At 47.6% G+C, this 16,091-nt stretch overlaps 1 protein-coding gene across 1 annotated transcript in view; it reads left to right on the top strand.

Annotated features, from left to right (window-relative positions):
- SEPTIN12 (septin 12) overlaps positions 1-16,091 on the top strand; it is a 72,295-nt gene that overhangs the window by 53,705 nt on the left and 2,499 nt on the right. The window contains exons 5-11 of the mRNA XM_083473655.1: positions 3,123-3,251; positions 5,102-5,183; positions 5,796-5,933; positions 9,594-9,711; positions 10,991-11,086; positions 12,267-12,363; positions 15,883-15,934. Coding sequence (XP_083329781.1) covers positions 3,123-3,251; positions 5,102-5,183; positions 5,796-5,933; positions 9,594-9,711; positions 10,991-11,086; positions 12,267-12,363; positions 15,883-15,934 — 712 coding nt within the window. The remainder of the gene's footprint in view (positions 1-3,122; positions 3,252-5,101; positions 5,184-5,795; positions 5,934-9,593; positions 9,712-10,990; positions 11,087-12,266; positions 12,364-15,882; positions 15,935-16,091) is intronic.

Genomic DNA, 16,091 nt, shown 5'->3' with positions numbered 1-16,091 from the left:
GGACAGGTGTGTCTCACTCTTTGAACCCACAGAGGATGAGGAAAGGACACACATTCACCACTGAAACGTCCCCTTGGCTGTGGGCATCTGCCCCATGAATCAGCGCAGAAAAATGGCAGATTCCAACTTTCTAAGAATTTCAACTTTTTAAAATGCACACGCACACACATTCTTAGGGTTGCAAAAGGAGACATGGACCTGTGCAGGGAACACCTAGCAAAACCCCAGAAAGCCAGAAAGGGGTTAAAGAGGATTTCCATCATGGCTCCCTGATCTCCTCCCTGACCAACCCCACCGTACTTAACAGAAACAGGGGAACAGGCAAGGCCAGCACAAGACATTTTGCTGCCTAAAGGACCTTATAGTCATTTCACTGAGCCACCCTCTTTCCCAGGACTGGCCCTAACGTTAGGCAGAGAGAGAGGAAGGAAGGAAGGAAGGAAGGAAGGAAGGAAGGAAGGAAGGAAGGAAAAGAAAGAAAGAAAGAAAGAAAGAAAGAAAGTTTTGCTGCACTGCCTAATAAGCACACCTGTCCATTTAAAAGTTCTCGCAAGAAGAGAAAAGTAACTAAGAGCCAGACCCACCATTCCATCCGTGGGAGAAATGTAGATGAGAAACAACCATGTCCAAAATAAATAAAGATCCACACAATTTGCAGCAAGGCACAACAAGAAAAGAGCTCTGGTAGATATCTGGTAACCCCACCTCTGGATCTTTTCCAGCAACCCTCCAGATGACCTGTTTAGTGAGCATCCATCCTTCTTTGCTTCCACAAAACATACACCCAGGTTAGACTATATCCAGTCTTCATGGCGCATCCCTTCTGATTTATTTGCAGGGTGGTTACATGACAACGAGCATTCATCTTGAATTCACCCTGATTTGCTTGGGTGGCGACAATGCATCTTCTTCTTAATTGTTTGTAATTTTCATTCCTTTTCACCATCACTTTCCTCACTGCAAAAAGCCTGGTGTCAAGTGGGTTTGTTGCACCAGGGTAGCAGAGCACATTAGTCCACTTTAGTTTCAGAAACCTAAATTTCCAGGATGTGCTTGAATCGCTCCTACAAAATACTGAAGGGTTGAAGTTGCTGCCTATCGGCTGATCAGCAATGACTTCCCACCTGCTTTCTGCAGGGTTGGCTATGCTATTGGGTACCCCTAGGCAAGCTCCACAGTACATACAGCCAGTCCCCACAGGTGTGCTCTCAGGACCAGTCAGCTGATGGGTAGTGACAGCAAGTCTCACTTGCCAATGGACAGTCAGTAGCACACCTTGAGGCAGCTCTTGGGCATGGGTTTGGGGGGTGACCTCCTGGGCCAAACTGGGACCCATGCTGGGCCTGATTAGACTGAAGGGCTAAAGTTCCCCACCTCTGACCTACTCTTGTTGGCAGTGACTCTTCAGGGTTTCAGACAAGAGTCTCTCCCAGTCTTAATGGGGAGATGCTGGGAACTGAGAGATGCTCTGCCACAGCTCTTCCCCATCATAACTAAAAGAGGGAGCCTCTTCCTTCACCCCCTGATCTTGTCCTTGCTCCATCAGTAGGGCATCAGGGCTGGATGTCTGCCCAAGCGCCCTTCCTGCCGTGCCAAAGCAATCCAGCCACGATGGGCAATTGGAATAGAGGACCAGGAAAGCAAAAAGCTGTTCCAGCTGTGACTCCTCCGACCCTTTCTGGAGGCTGCACATCTGGTTTCGATCAATCCTGGGAAACATTTTTTTTCCATGCGGAGAAGTTTGACATTTTTGAACTTAAAAGGGGTGTGTTTGTGCTTGTGGAGAGGGCAGCATAGGGGTGCAGATTGGAGCTGCCTGTGACAGGGAGAGGAAAGCCCTATCAAGCCAGATAAGCCCTCTCGGGGGAGAGCTTGAAGTAAACAAGAGACAAGGAGAGGCCCAGTCAACATTTGGGTTTTTAAAAGAAGTGAGAGAGACAAAACCAGCAACGCTGTTGTGTTTCATGCATAGTGGATAAAGATGGCTCTCAAACATTTGTAGTAACATTTTACCAAACATTTTAGCAGCTTAGGTGTGAACAGCTGAGGTTGGTTGCAGAGTATGCAAGCTTCTGGGTTCCACTGCATCCATCATCAGGCAAACTAATGGGAGATTCTCCTCCCTTTCCCTTCCACTTGATGAAAGATGTTTTGACATCATTCCAGAGCTTCCTTCCTCCTACACAGATATGTGCAATGGAATAACAGAATGATGATGGTGGTGGTGATAACTAAGACATGATGATAAAACCAGCACATTTCAAAGGCAAGGAGCCACAGTGATGAACAGAAAACTGTAAGCTACGGGGCACAGTCTCACCCAGCCAGGACCCCCAAAAACAGCTGCAGAGAAATGGGGGATTTGGATCAGGGTCACAGAACGAGGCAGAAGACCCAGCTCTTTGCCGCTGTTAATTTCCTTCAACTTTTGAAGTCGGGGCCATGGCGGAAATCAAGGGTCAAGACATATCAGGGTTTTGGTATGTATTTGAAGGTGTCATCAGGGGGGCAGACAAGATGTCTGTTAGACTAGTGTCCCTCAAATTGTGGCACTCCAGATGCTGGACTCCAGCTGATTAGCCCCAGCCAGCATGACCAATGGCAAGGGATTATGCGAGTTGTAGTTTAACAACATCTCCAAGTTGCCTTAGGCCTGCAGCAGGTTTTTCCTGGTACCCAGGTTCTTCTCATGGGTCTTCCTCCAAGGAGGTCTCTCTGGGGTCCTGGCCAGGTGGGATTGTGCCCCATAGCTTACAGTTTTCTGTTCATCCCTGTGGCTCCTTGCCCTTGAAATGTGCCAATTGAGACTTGTAGGGCAGACGGCAGGGAGACCAACACTAGGTGGAGCCAGAGCCCAAGACAAGCAAGGTCCTCTGTTCCCCTCAGAGAGCTACAATTTCCAGAGTTTCTGGGGGATTGTCACTCTGGGAGGGGAATAAGGGTCTCTGATCTCACTGAAATTGGTCTCTTAGCCATCTCTGCTCTAATCCTGCCTCCCTGGAGCAATGAAGAACATGCCTGTTCCATCTTCTCCTGTACAAGAGCCCTTCCGAGATCTGAAGGCCGCCAATGTATTAGGTTTGGTTTCACAGCCGTCTCTTCCTCTGCCCTTTTACCTGCAGGTCAAAGTGGCCTCGGCAAGTCCACCATGGTGAACACGCTCTTCAAATCCAAGGTCAGTCGGAAACCGACAGGCTCCGGTTACGAGGAATGCATTCCCAAGACCTTGCAGCTGCTCTCCGTCACTCGTGGTGAGGACCCTGGAGGAGTTATTATCGTTATTACATTTATATCGCACCTCCCAAGGAACTCAAGCCAGCATCCATGAATCTCCCCCTTCCCATTTTATCCTCCCAACGACCCTGTGAAGTAGGCTGAGAGTGTGTGACTGGCTCAAGATCATGCAGTGAGCTTCATGGCTGAGTGTGGATTTGAACCCTGGTCTCCCAGTTCCTAGTCCGACACTGTGACCAGTGCACCACGCTGCCTCCTCTTTTGCACTTACAGTGTTCTGAGGGAAACATCTGCTTCCCCTTCTCTCCTGTACTTGCCAGCCACAATCCTAATAAACTCATTATTTACCTAGTGTGGCTCCTTTTGTCCTACTATCAGCCCTAAAATATTATGTTCATTTTTCACATGGTCTAGTCCTCATCTTAAGCCTGCAAAACACAAAGCCATACTTCCCCTGCCCACCTGCCTAATATTCTTAAGAGGGTCTCCTCTCCAGTCTTCAGAGAGTGTGCCTGGAAGTGGGGAGGCAGAAAAAGGTCCTCTTTTCCTTCCCGCAGTGGCACTTTTAATCTGAAATCTTAGGCGCAGTACAGTGGCACCTTGGTTTACAAACTTAATCTGTTCCAGAAGTCCATTCTTAAACCAAAGCGTTCTTAAACCAAGGTGTGCTTTCCCATAGCAGCAGGGGACTCAATTTACAAACGGAACACACTCAACAGGAAGCGAAACATGTTCTGCTTCCAAGGCAAAGTTCACAAACCAAAACACCTACTTCCAGGTTCGCAGCGTTCTTAATTCAAGTTGTTCATAATCTAAGCTGTTCTTAAACCAAGGTACCACTGTACTGCGCCCAGAGCTCAGATACTGCTTGCGTTAAGGAAATTCCCTGCTGCAAAACACACCTAGAACAATGGGAGTTTTGAATCCTGGGACCAGATGGAAAGGCCTTTGGGGCCACATTTGTCTCCTAGCCCTGAGAACCCCATCTCAGTCTTAGAAGCTCTACTGAAGGGCAGTGTATAAATATTCTCAGTAAAATGCAATGCAATGAATAAATCAATCTTTTAGGGAGAGGTAGTAAAGACAAAGTCATTAATAACATCTTACATTGGATTCCCTGGTAATTTTATTAGGCTAGTTAGATCCACAAATAAAACATAAAGACGTAATGTGGAATTTAATAGCAGCTGCTCACATACTTGTGGTGCAAAATGGGGGGGGGGGGAATAGGTCACCACCAACAGTGAAAGAATGGCTAACAAAAATTTGGAAAGCACATGAGCTGATGGAATTGATTAGCATGAGAGAAGGGAGACAGGGTCACCTGGCTGTTCTGGTGAGATGAATTGCCGTTCTGTTTAAATTCTATGCCTCCTTTGCATCTGTGCATATAAATTAGCACATGTGCATTTCACGCAAACCTGTCTTCTTATTTTGTAACAACAACAACAAGAATAACAAAATTTATTTATACGGTAAACTATAAAAAGCAAAGGACAAGCAGAAAAATGCTCAGACCGATGTTTTCTAGGCACGGAACAAGTGTAAGTTTAGGCGAGCCCAAAGTGTCTGCAGTCAAATTGGACAGGCAAAACAGGGAAGAATCCTCTCTTACTCCATGGAAGGAGGGGAAGAGGACATGGGGGGGCGCAGTGAGTCTCTGAGCAGCTCTATGGAAGCCGTGTATGTGAGAGAGACTTCTGTGTTAGAGAAGGCAGGATGAATCCATCAGTTTTGCTCTCAGTTTTTCATATTTCAAATTTTAAGTTCACATTTTGCGAGAAGGAAGTGGGCGAGCTTCCCTTTGGGATGAGAAGGGCCCCTCAGAGGCAGTGAACTAACCCCGTTTCGCTCTGTTTCCCAACAGTTGTTGAAGAGAAGGGTGTGAAGATGAAGCTAACGGTGACAGACACGCCAGGATTTGGGGATCAGATTAACAATCAAAACTGGTATGAGAGAGACCTGATTGCTGCTTCACTTCTCTATCTGGGGGAAAGGGGTTGCACTAGGAGTGGAAACAACACAACCGTTAAAAGTGTTTCTGAGGTGTATGTGAAACATCGGTGGGGCTTCTATCTTTTGCCTTTTATAAATTGGGGTTTGCTTCCGAGCAAACTGTTTATCAAACATTCTTCCTGATTTGTTTCCAGGGAGATGGGATGCTGTCCACTGTTTTTGAGCATTCGTTCAGATTTCTTTGTAATACAGCATTGCATAAAATGTATCTCTGGATTATTTGTGGGGCATAGGAATTCGTTCATTGGTGTTCTTTTCAAAATATAGTCCGGCCCACCACATGGTCTGAGGGACAGTGGACTGGCTCACAGCTGAAAAAGGTTGCTGACCCCTGTTCTGAACAGAGAGATGATGGCGGAAGGGTGTGCTTAACCTCATTTATACTGCAGTGTTTCTCTACTCCAAATCATTCCCCACACCACTGCCTGTTCTCCTTCCTCCATAGTTCCCAGTCATGGTTTTCCTCTCTCACATGCTAGGAGAGGAGCAACTTGAAGGGAGAATTTCCTCTGAGCATAAGAATCACCTTTTCTCCTTCCCCATAGCTGGGACCCAATCATTGAATATATCAACGACCAGTACGAGCGATACCTGAGAGAAGAGATCCTCATCAACCGCAAACGGAAGATCCCCGACACCCGAGTCCATGCCTGTGTATATTTCGTGCCACCAACGGGCCACTGGTAAGTCCTTCTTGCATGCGGGGAAAGGGAGGCAAGTACAGGTGATAAGAGTCATTGTTTTCTCCCTGACCTCACCCACTTTATCTATGATGGTGAAGAAGATCTTGCATTAAAGATACTCTTATTTCATTATCATCAGGCATACTTGGGTGTGTTGGAATTAGAGAGAGCGAGAGAGAGCAGAAATAAGTAGTCTAGTAAAACAGCTGGTGGAAAGGATAAATAAACTTTTTTAAAAAATAATAATTTATTTTTCATTCATAAAAATCCAATGGAGGCCACATGAATACAATACCAAATCATAATACAATCAAAAAAGCCAATTAATCAGTTCAGAATTCAATATTTTTGACTGACTTCCCGTGTTCCGGCTATCAGGAGTTGATGTTATTCCTTAAGGATAAAGAAACTTAAGTCTTAGTACTCATAGCAAGCAACCACAAGCTTACATGTAGCCGTCATGGAGTCAAGAGGTTAACAAAATGGTGGCCCATGGCAAGAAGAAGAAGGATGAAAAGCCTGAGAGAAAACCCACAGACAAAGTTACTCAGGAAGGAATCAGCCAGGGAAGAGTAGGCTGCCTTTCTGTCTATCACCCCCCACTCTCCATCGGTTCAAGTGTTGTCACTTTGCTTGCAACAGAGCTTAAGGGCAGGACTGGGATCCTGTGGCCCTCCAGAGGTTGTGGGAGCCTGTCTCCAGCGATGCTGGCTGGGGCTGGTGGGCATTTGCAAGGCCACAGGTTCCCCATTTCCGCCCTGAGTCGAGGAAAAAAACAGTGTAGACACCATGAATTCTGCTCTTGGAAATTTATATTAGGCCCCACCCTGCCCCTTGGTGTGTCTGGTTTGAAAGCCTATGCTTTTTCTACTTCCATTCTGTAAGTTGCTTTGAGACCCCTAGGTGCAAAAATAAAAATAATGCAGGAAATATAATAAATAATCCACCACAGAGAAGCACATCGGGGCTGACTTGGGCATACCTTCGTACACGCCAGGAATGCCTGTCACTTTCGGTTAAAACAAACTCATAAAAATGACTGCCAGGCTCCTTGTCCCCCATCCCCTCCTCTCCCTCCCTGTGTGGGTACCGTTGGCCCCATCGCTCCTTTTCAAACATCTGTCCCACAGCTGCTTCCTCACCATTCTCCCTGCTCCACCCAGCATAGGTGGGAGGAGAAAGTTGCTTTGAGGCCAAGAATCCACTGGCTTCCGAGAGAGAGGAGTGGGCTGCTGGAGGGTGGGGCAGGGAGTGCTCTCAGTCACTGAGGGAGGTGAGTACGCTCCCAGGACACCTTGCTCTTGCAGTGGGCGTGGCTGAGAGCAGTGGTGTAGTGGCAAATCCAGAAGGACATGTACTTCTGATAGTCACAGCCATACCTCCTCACAGCATGCCCCTTCTAAGATTATCTAATAATTACATAATTATTAAATAATAGCAATGATGGATGCATTGCAACAATCACTGCAGATCTCCGTGTGTTGCTGAAATATACTTGGAGTCGAGAGTGGGTTTCACGCTCTTTATTCAGCTCATAGTGGTGAGGAGGAATGGAAGTTCCCCCAGAATGTCTGCTTTATATACATTATTTACACAATGGTCCCCACGTGATTGACTAATTCCGGGATTCACCTGTAGGCCAATCAGGTTGCAGATGCACTTCCACCTGGAGCTGGATTGGGTGGCTCCTGTAGACCAATCAGACTGCTGCATTCTGGACCCTATTATTCTAGGACCAATCAGACTGCTGCATTCTGAATCCTATTGTTCTAGGACCAATCAGACTGCTGCATTCTGAATCCTATTGTTCTGGGACCAATCAGACTGCTGCCTTTTGGATCCTATTCAACTCAGTACATAAGAGTTGCCTTTCAGCACCTGCATGGGCAACTGATTTGAAGTCCTCTGATATCTTCTTTCAGCGCGACTTTGGAAGTTCCATTGTATGAAACAGAACATGCGCACTGTGCTCTTGAATCTGAAGCACCCCTTGTGTTTTCAGTGTTCCTAAGTGCTTGGCTTTGGAGCATACAGAACAACTCCTTGGCGTTCTTCCTGACACCTTCTCCAGAGTGACCCTAGGAGCCAATCCTCTGTGACCGACTCAACTCCTTTCACTCTTATTGGCTCTAATCAGCATAAAGGTTGACATGACTTCTTCTCAGTGGCTTAAAAAAGGAAGCCCCCCCCCCTTTCATGCTGATTGGGCAGCTCTGGGGCACTGGAGACAGGGCTCCTACTACAAAAATAGTAATGGGTCTTGAGCTTCTCATGACTGCATCACTGGCTGGGAGGCAAAGTAAATGGCCATCCCTCCCAGCACAGCCCCACTGAATGCCCTGCAGCCAGCTGCCCCCACACTCCAAAGCTTATGTTTTCTCTAGAGGTGATTCCAATGGGAAGTTGTGCCTTCTCTGTGCTGTGGGCCCCTTGCTTCTGTCAGAATGTGGCTTCCTGCCAAAAGCAGGGTTTGCAAGCGCCATGGTGAGGTGATCAGCAGTATCCACAGATCCCCACGCAGTTTGATTTCAAACCATGCAGGAGGAAGAAAAGGGGGAAAGAGGTGGACGGGGGGGTGAGATGGGGGGGTAAGGTCGGGTGGCGATGTTTCTATTTTACTTACTATATGTAGGGTTTGGTTTGGTGTCAGCGTTGCTTGTGCAGGTTCTTTGCAGTTCACTTGTGTTCCTTCGTTGGTGAGAAAGGTTGGGGTTGGCCTAGGGTGTGGTTGTTCATTTGTGGTTGGCTGTGTCAACAAATGAAACTGATTTGTAAAAATGTTACATGGGGGGGGGGGGAATACGAGAGAGAGACATTGCACACACTTTTGTAAATCAAGAAAACCTTTAATAAAATAAACCATGCAGGAGGAAGGAAAAACACTTGATGACATCAGGTGATTGACAGGTGGGTGGCTACCTAACGGAGGGACCTGCAGGGTTCGAGGAGAGGAGGGACCAGCCCAGTAGCCGGATCCAGTTCCTCATCCCTGCCCTGCGGGGGCTGGCCTGTTTCCTAGTGCCCCACCAACCTCAGTCTGCCCTCAGCCAGATCTCACCTCCCTTCCTGCTCACTTACAGCCTTGGCTGCTTCCTTTCTCAGTCTTGGTTGTTGCCCTTGTAGAGTTCATCAGGAGTGACGTGAACAGGGGCCAAACTAGAATTAGTTGGCTCCACCTGTCATTGGCTCTGGCTGCACCTATTGTTGGGCTCCTTGCCTTCCACGCTCCCAATTCCAAAGGCCAATCAGGTTGCCTTAGACCGCAAGAGCCCAGGGCACATGACTCCAAACGACATCTCTGGCTTCCCCCAGAGAATCCTGGGAACGGTAGTTTCCCAGGATATGGAGCATATTCCCCTTCACGCCAGGCTGCAAAATGAGCCAGTGGAAGTGAAATGGTTAGGGTGTCAGGCTAGGACCTGGGAGGAGATCACGGTTCAAATGCAATATAAATGAAATATATATATATATCTATATCTATATCTATATCTATAGATATAGATATAGATATAGGTATAGGTATAGGTATATGTATATGTATGTATATGTATATGTATATATATCGGATATAAATGCAGTCAATATGGCAATAGAATGTAACGTCTTGAGCTGGCCCTTTACATCACTGCTGCAAGAGACTTCCTGTATTTCTCCCGTCAGGTTGCGCCCCTTGGATCTGGAGTTCATGAGGCGGCTCAGCAAGATCACCAACGTTGTGCCTGTGATCGCCAAGGCCGACACTCTGACCTTAGAGGAACGCGCAGAGTTCAAACGGAGGGTAAGAAGAGCCTTGGCGGAAGCAGGAGGCAGTGGCAAAGTTTCCTCAAATTTGGGTTGCAATCCTAGCCCTGTATACCTGGGAGTAAGCCCCATTGAATCCAATGGGATTTGCTTCTCAGTAGACACAAGGGTGCTTCCAGACCACCTATTTATTGATCATTCATCCTGATTTGCTTGTAGGGAGATAAGAGAGCGTTGGCTTTTTAATGAGTTCCCATTCTGGTCTGTTTGCAGGGTTGTGTCAAAGCAAATGTTATCCCACATACTTCCCAAGGCAGCTTTCCGTCGTTCTCCTTACTACGCAAAGTCTGACCTTTTTCAGGAAGTGGGTTTGTTGCGCAAGACGTCCCAATCAACTGCTAATTGCGCGGCCTGACTTTGCTATTATGTGATGAATCCTTCCCCCAAAATAGCAATGGTCTGGAAGCACCCACAATTAGAATTGCACTGTTATTTTTTTATTATTTGGTTAGAAAGATCTATAGACAGCTTAATTGCAAAACTGGACTTAAATCCACACTTAACCTTTTGCCCCGCCCTTTCCAGGCACAGTACACGACAATGGTGCAGTCACATTTGTGTGCTTTTGTAAGAGAACACCATGTGAATACTGTACAACCAAGTTGTTGTGTGATACACGTGTTGTGTTACACATACAAGGGTAATGTTTGAAGTGCATAGCTCAGCAACAGTTGTGTGGGTATATCTCACTTATATTAGTTGTTGCGATCGTAATATTCTCAGCAAGTGTGAATATTGTCGTATTTATTATTAACATAAAATCAAGGTCACACTTTGATTTTATATCCTATGTAAAGATTTTTAGCTGGTCCACCCTCGGGGGGGGGGGGGGACAGACATTTTTCACCAGCACCCAAGTCCACTCTCGGCAGCCCTTCTCACGGTCCCTGACAGCCGCCTTCCGATCTGCATGTCAGTCCAGATAATGTGAAATCATGTTAGTTTGCTTTAAAATGCAGGTGGAATGAAACCCTCAAGTGTCTGTAGTGCTCAGCGAGCATCTGTTTACCCACCTGCACTCTGACATGGTGCAAGCCAGAAGGAGATTCTCTGCTGTTTGTGCAAAGTGGTGCAAAGACAAGGCGGAAAGTGGGAGAGAGACCCTGGCACCCTGCAGGCTGCTCATGAGTATCACCACTGGGCTTGAATTTGCTTTGCTGACATAACTTTCCTTTGCCCTGGCCATGAAGAAGGTACATTTCCAAGTCAGCAAGGGGGAGTTCTGGTCTCAGTGCCAAAAACTTTTCTCTTGGCAGATTCAGGATGACTTGAAGGCCCACGGAATCCATGTTTACCCCCAAGAGGACTTGGATAGCGACCCCGATGACAGGCTTTTGAACGACAAAATACGGGTAAGTGGTGGCAATCTGGAAAGGGGAGAAATTGACTAGGAGTTGCTTTGTGCCTTTTCTCATTGTTGGCACTACAGTCGTACCTTGGAAGTCGAACAGAATCCGTTCCGGAAGTCCATTTGACTTTCAAAATGTTCAAAAATGAAAGGCTTCTGATTGGCTGCAGGAAGCTCGGCTTCCAAAAATAGTTTGCAAACCAGAACAGTCACTTCCGGGTTTGCAGTGTTCGGGAGCCAAAACGTTCAGGAACTAAGCTGTTTGAAAACCAAGGTACGACTGTATTGTCTCTTTACACACACACACACACACACACACACACACACACACACAGGTGATTTGTTTCTTTTATAATATTGCGTTGGAAGTATTTGCCTTTTTGGAAAACAGTACCCTCTGTTTGAATCAGCATTATGTACCTTCAAAAATGGCCAAATCTGATTGGCTATATAGCATTGCGGCCTACTTCCTTTTGCTATGTGATCCCTGATTGACTGGGATTGTCCATAGGACACGTCTAGGGATCAGGGTCCTCACTCTCAGATACATTCACTTTGCTCTCAGTGAAAGCAAAATGTAAAGGAATGTGTGGTATTCTGACACACTCCCTATCAACTATGCAATCCCTGATTGGCTGGGTCTCATCCAGGATAAAGGCAGTTCAGTAAACAGAAGGAGAGAAACATTAGTTGCCTTGAGGTCTACTAGAGGGCCCAAGCTTTAAAGTATCCCTCCAAAAGCAAATTAAAAGAAAAGAAATTATTTAAGAAAAAACATTTTTGAGGATTCCAGTAGGAAATGGAAGTGTTCTTCAGTTCATCTGAAGTTCTGTCTTCTTTTAAAAAAACCAACAACTAGTGTATAGGCATACTGGTGGTGCTAGCCATGTTGTGCTAATTTATTTATTATTATTTATTTCATTTCACAAAAATTACATATTTTTTTAAAAAAAAAAACACTCAAAGATAATGGAACCAACCCATTATCGGCACCATCCGCAGTCTGCAAGTACCAGATGTTCACTAACAAGGCAGGGAAGATGGTGTTCTGCTCCTTTAACAGCATCCACACACTTTTCACTTCAAGTGCTGTAATACTAGAGCTTTCCAAGAGAAGGTGGGAGGTGGGGGAGAAACACCCTTGTTCTTCCCTGGACTGGTGCCCCTCTCATTCTCTTAATCAGGAGAAAATCCCCTTTGCAGTGGTGGGAGCCGACAAGGAGCACCAGGTGAATGGGAAGAAAGTCCTGGGCCGCAAGACCAAGTGGGGGATCATCGAAGGTAAACCCTTCTGGACTGAGAAAACCCTGGAGGAGAACTTGTCCAGGTTGGAGGGAAGGGCTGTAGTTCAGTGGCAGAGCATCTTATTTTACATGCAGAAGGTCACAGGTTCAATCCCCAGGCTCTCCAGGTAGGGCTGGGGGGAACCGCTGCCTGAAATTCTGGAGAGCTGCGGGGTGGGCAGCCTAAGGCCCGGGGGCCGGATCTGGCCCAATCGCTTTCTAAATTCCGCCCGTGGACGGTCCAGGAATCAGCGTGTTTTTACATGAGTAGAATGTTCCCTTTTATTTAAAATGCATCTCTGGGTTATTTGTGGGGCATAGGAATTCGTTCATTTTTATTTTTACTTTTCAAAATATAGTCCGGCCCCCCACAAGGTCTGAGGGATAGTGGACCGGCCCCCTGCTGAAAAAGTTTGCTGACCCCTGGTATAGACAATACTGAGCTAGGAGGAGCAATGTTCTGGCAGCTTCCTATGTTCCTATTTAATTCAGCTCTTTAGTCCAGATCATGAAGACTAGAAACTTTCAAGGCGGGATCATAGCTCAGTGCCAAAGCATCTGCTTTACCTGCAGAAGGTCCCAGGTGTAATCCCCAGCATCTCCAGGTAGGGCTGGGGAAGGGAGACAGAAACCCCCTGCCTAAAACCCTGCGGAGCTGCTCCCAGTCAGTGTAAGCAATATACTGAGCTAGACGGCCCAATTCTCTGGCTTGGTATAAGACAGCTTCTGCGGCTTTGGGTCCTCCTGCCAACTGCTCACCCAGGAGAGAGGCATCTGGGGGAGTCTTACTCTGCTTCCTCTCCAGTCTTAGGTGCAGAGTTCAACGTGCAGAGCATGGCTTTCCACTCTCCTCCCCACCACCCCACGGTGCATTCCACACTGACAGCAGCAATCTGCCCCATCCATGGGCCAGCATAGTCCTGCTACTCCCACCTGGGGGGGGGGGGAGGATGCTGGCCAAAAGCAGAGGGAGAGGTGCTTTGGGGGAACAAGAATCAAGCAGGGGAAGTTTTTCCCTGCCTTTGAGCTGTATTGTCAGAGTGTCGTGCTCTCGTGCACGGAAGCACCCCTGTTTCCCAGAGACGTCCAGAATCCTCGCCCCAAATTAATCTTGTTTGGCACATCGAAATAAATGCTTGTGTGAACTGCCTGCAATAGCGCTAGATCCTGTTGACTGGCTTGCAATAGTGTGATCTGACCCAAATGCCTCGCCCCCAAAACTGTTCTAGCTGACAGATTCTGCCCCAGTGGAAGTTTTCCAAACCATCTTCAAGGGCAGCCCCACGCAGAATGCATTGCAATCCACAGGGACATAGGAAGCTCCCTTATAGTACCAAGTCAAGCCATTGGTCTATCTCGTTCAGTATTGTCAACACTAAGGGCTGACCCAGACCTGCATTTACCCCCTGCTTTCCCCCTGGGATAGGGACGCAGGTGGCGCTGTGGGTTAAACCACAGAGCCTAGGACTTGCTGATCAAAAGGTTGGTGGTTCGAATCCCTGCAATGGGGTGAGCTCCCGTTGCTCGGTCCCTGCTCCTGCCAACCTAGCAGTTCGAAAGCACGTCAAAGTGCAAGTAGATAAATAGGCACCACTCCGGTGGGAAGGTAAACAGTGTTTCCGTGCGCTGCTCTGGTTTGCCAGAAGCGGCTTAGTCATGCTGGCCACATGACCCGGAAGCTGTATGCCGGCTCCCTCGGCCAGTAAAGCGAGATGAGTGCCACAACCCCAGAGTCAGCCACGACTGGACCTAATGGTCGGGGTCAATTTTATTTTTCTCCAGGGAAGCCAATCTTTACTGCTGAATTGGAGCAAATGTCAGCCAGGTTTTCTCCAGATTGATGTTTGCTCTGATTTAGCGCTAAAGAGCAGGTTTTCTGGGGAGAAGCAGTGGGGTGAAAGCAAAAGTGGTTGGATTCATGATTTCTAGGCATGAGTCACACAGAAGTGTAGACGAGTCCTGAGTGGCAGCAGTTCACCAGAATTTCTCCAGGGTCTTTCCCGTTCCTACCTGGTGGCCCCAGGGAGTGAGATCCAAGGGGAAAGGCCACAGCTCAGTGACAGAACACAAAAGAAAAGTGCACAAAAGAAAGTGTTGGGTTCAGTTCCCAGCATCTCCAGGTAGGGCTCGGAATGCCCTCAGTCTGAAATCCCAGAACGCCCCTGCTAGTCCATGAGGGCAACACTGAGCTAGATGGAGTCTTGCTCTAAGGCAGCTTCCTATGGCTTGGAGGGCTCATGCCTTGCAGAGTTGCACATATTGCGAGAATTCTGGGGAAGGGCCATAGCTCACCGGTAGAGCAACTCTTCAAGGCATGAGCCCTAGTCCTTGCAGACAGAAGGTCTCAGGTTCAATCCCCGGCAACTCCAGATAGGGCTGGGAATGTCCCCTGCCTGAAACCCTGGGAAGATGCTTCCAGTCAGTGTAGACAGTATAGACAGAGAGAGGCCAATTGGTCTGATCCTGTATAGGTTCCTGTGACCATGTCAAGCATGTCATCTGCCACTGAGTTGCAGACATGTTGTCAGTTCACCAGGTTGAATTTCGATGTTGCTTCACCAAGTTTAGTTTTAACTTGCTAAAAGTTGCAGTTGTGAGCTTGCTCTGCTGATTTCCCAGTGTGTCACTAGTGGGGATCGGGGCTCAGGGACTGGCCCAGCTCTGCTGTGGCTTGCAGGAAGTTCTTAAGGGCTAAGTGAAGTTCCTGACCAGAACTGCCTTCATACTTTCCAGCTGTCTCTCCCCATCCCTCCACACCACCACAAACACTCTCCACTGGTTTGTATTTAGAAATCTACTGCCCTCTGGTGTTCAGCAGTCTCCTTGCAGGCGTACCTCTAGGGAGCCTGGACCTTCCAAAGCATGGGTAGGCAAACTAAGGCCTGGGGGCCGGATCCAGCCCAATCGCCTTCTAAATCTGGCCTGCAGATGGTCTGGGAATCAGCGAGTAGAATGTGCCCTTTTATTTAAAATGCATCTCTGGGTTCTTTGTGGGGCATAGGAATTTGTTCATATTTTTTTTCAAAATATAGCCTGCCCCCCCCCCCCAAGGTGAAAAGTTTGCTGACCCCTGTTCCAAAGCATTGCATTATGATCTCCCGATTAGACCCGGCTCACCACAGGTCAGCTGGGGAGCTGGGGGCGATGCTGAAAGCGGGAGAGAGGGACACTTTGTCTGATCCAGCAGGGCTCTTCTTAGCTCGTGTTCCTGCAAGGCAGCCTTCCTCAACCCAGCTGTCTTGGACTACAACTCCCATCAGCCCATGCTTTTTGGGTCTCATTGGAGTTGTACTCCAAAATGGATGTGCTGGCTGGGAATGATGGGAGTTGTAGGCCGCAAACATCTGGAGCCCCCTGGTTAGGGAAGTCTGCTATGAGATGGCATGGAACTGCTCTTTCAAGCTTTGGGTGGGGCAAGCAACAGAGACACCTGGCTCAGTCCATCCTTGTCCCCTTCTGACACATTTGCCTCGCTGTCACTGAAAATGTTCAGCTGTCATCTGCGCTTTCCTTTCAGTGGAAAACCCGGCCCACTGTGAGTTTCCTCTGCTGCGGGACCTCCTCATCCGGTGAGTTGTGGGAGTTGGAAGTCTTGCTACTCTTTTTACTTTGAAGGAAGGGCTCCCTGTTGAAGCTTTTGAGCATGACTGTCTGACAGGGCAGTGGGGGGTGAAATATGTAAATAAAACCAGCAATTTTAAAAACGTATACAGTCAAACCTTGGTT

Source organism: Podarcis liolepis (assembly GCF_965112155.1).
Source record: "Podarcis liolepis genome assembly, chromosome: 14".
Lineage (NCBI taxonomy): Eukaryota > Metazoa > Chordata > Lepidosauria > Squamata > Lacertidae > Podarcis > Podarcis liolepis.
Note: the sequence above shows the minus strand (reverse complement) of the source record. Positions and strands in the feature narration are given on the sequence as shown.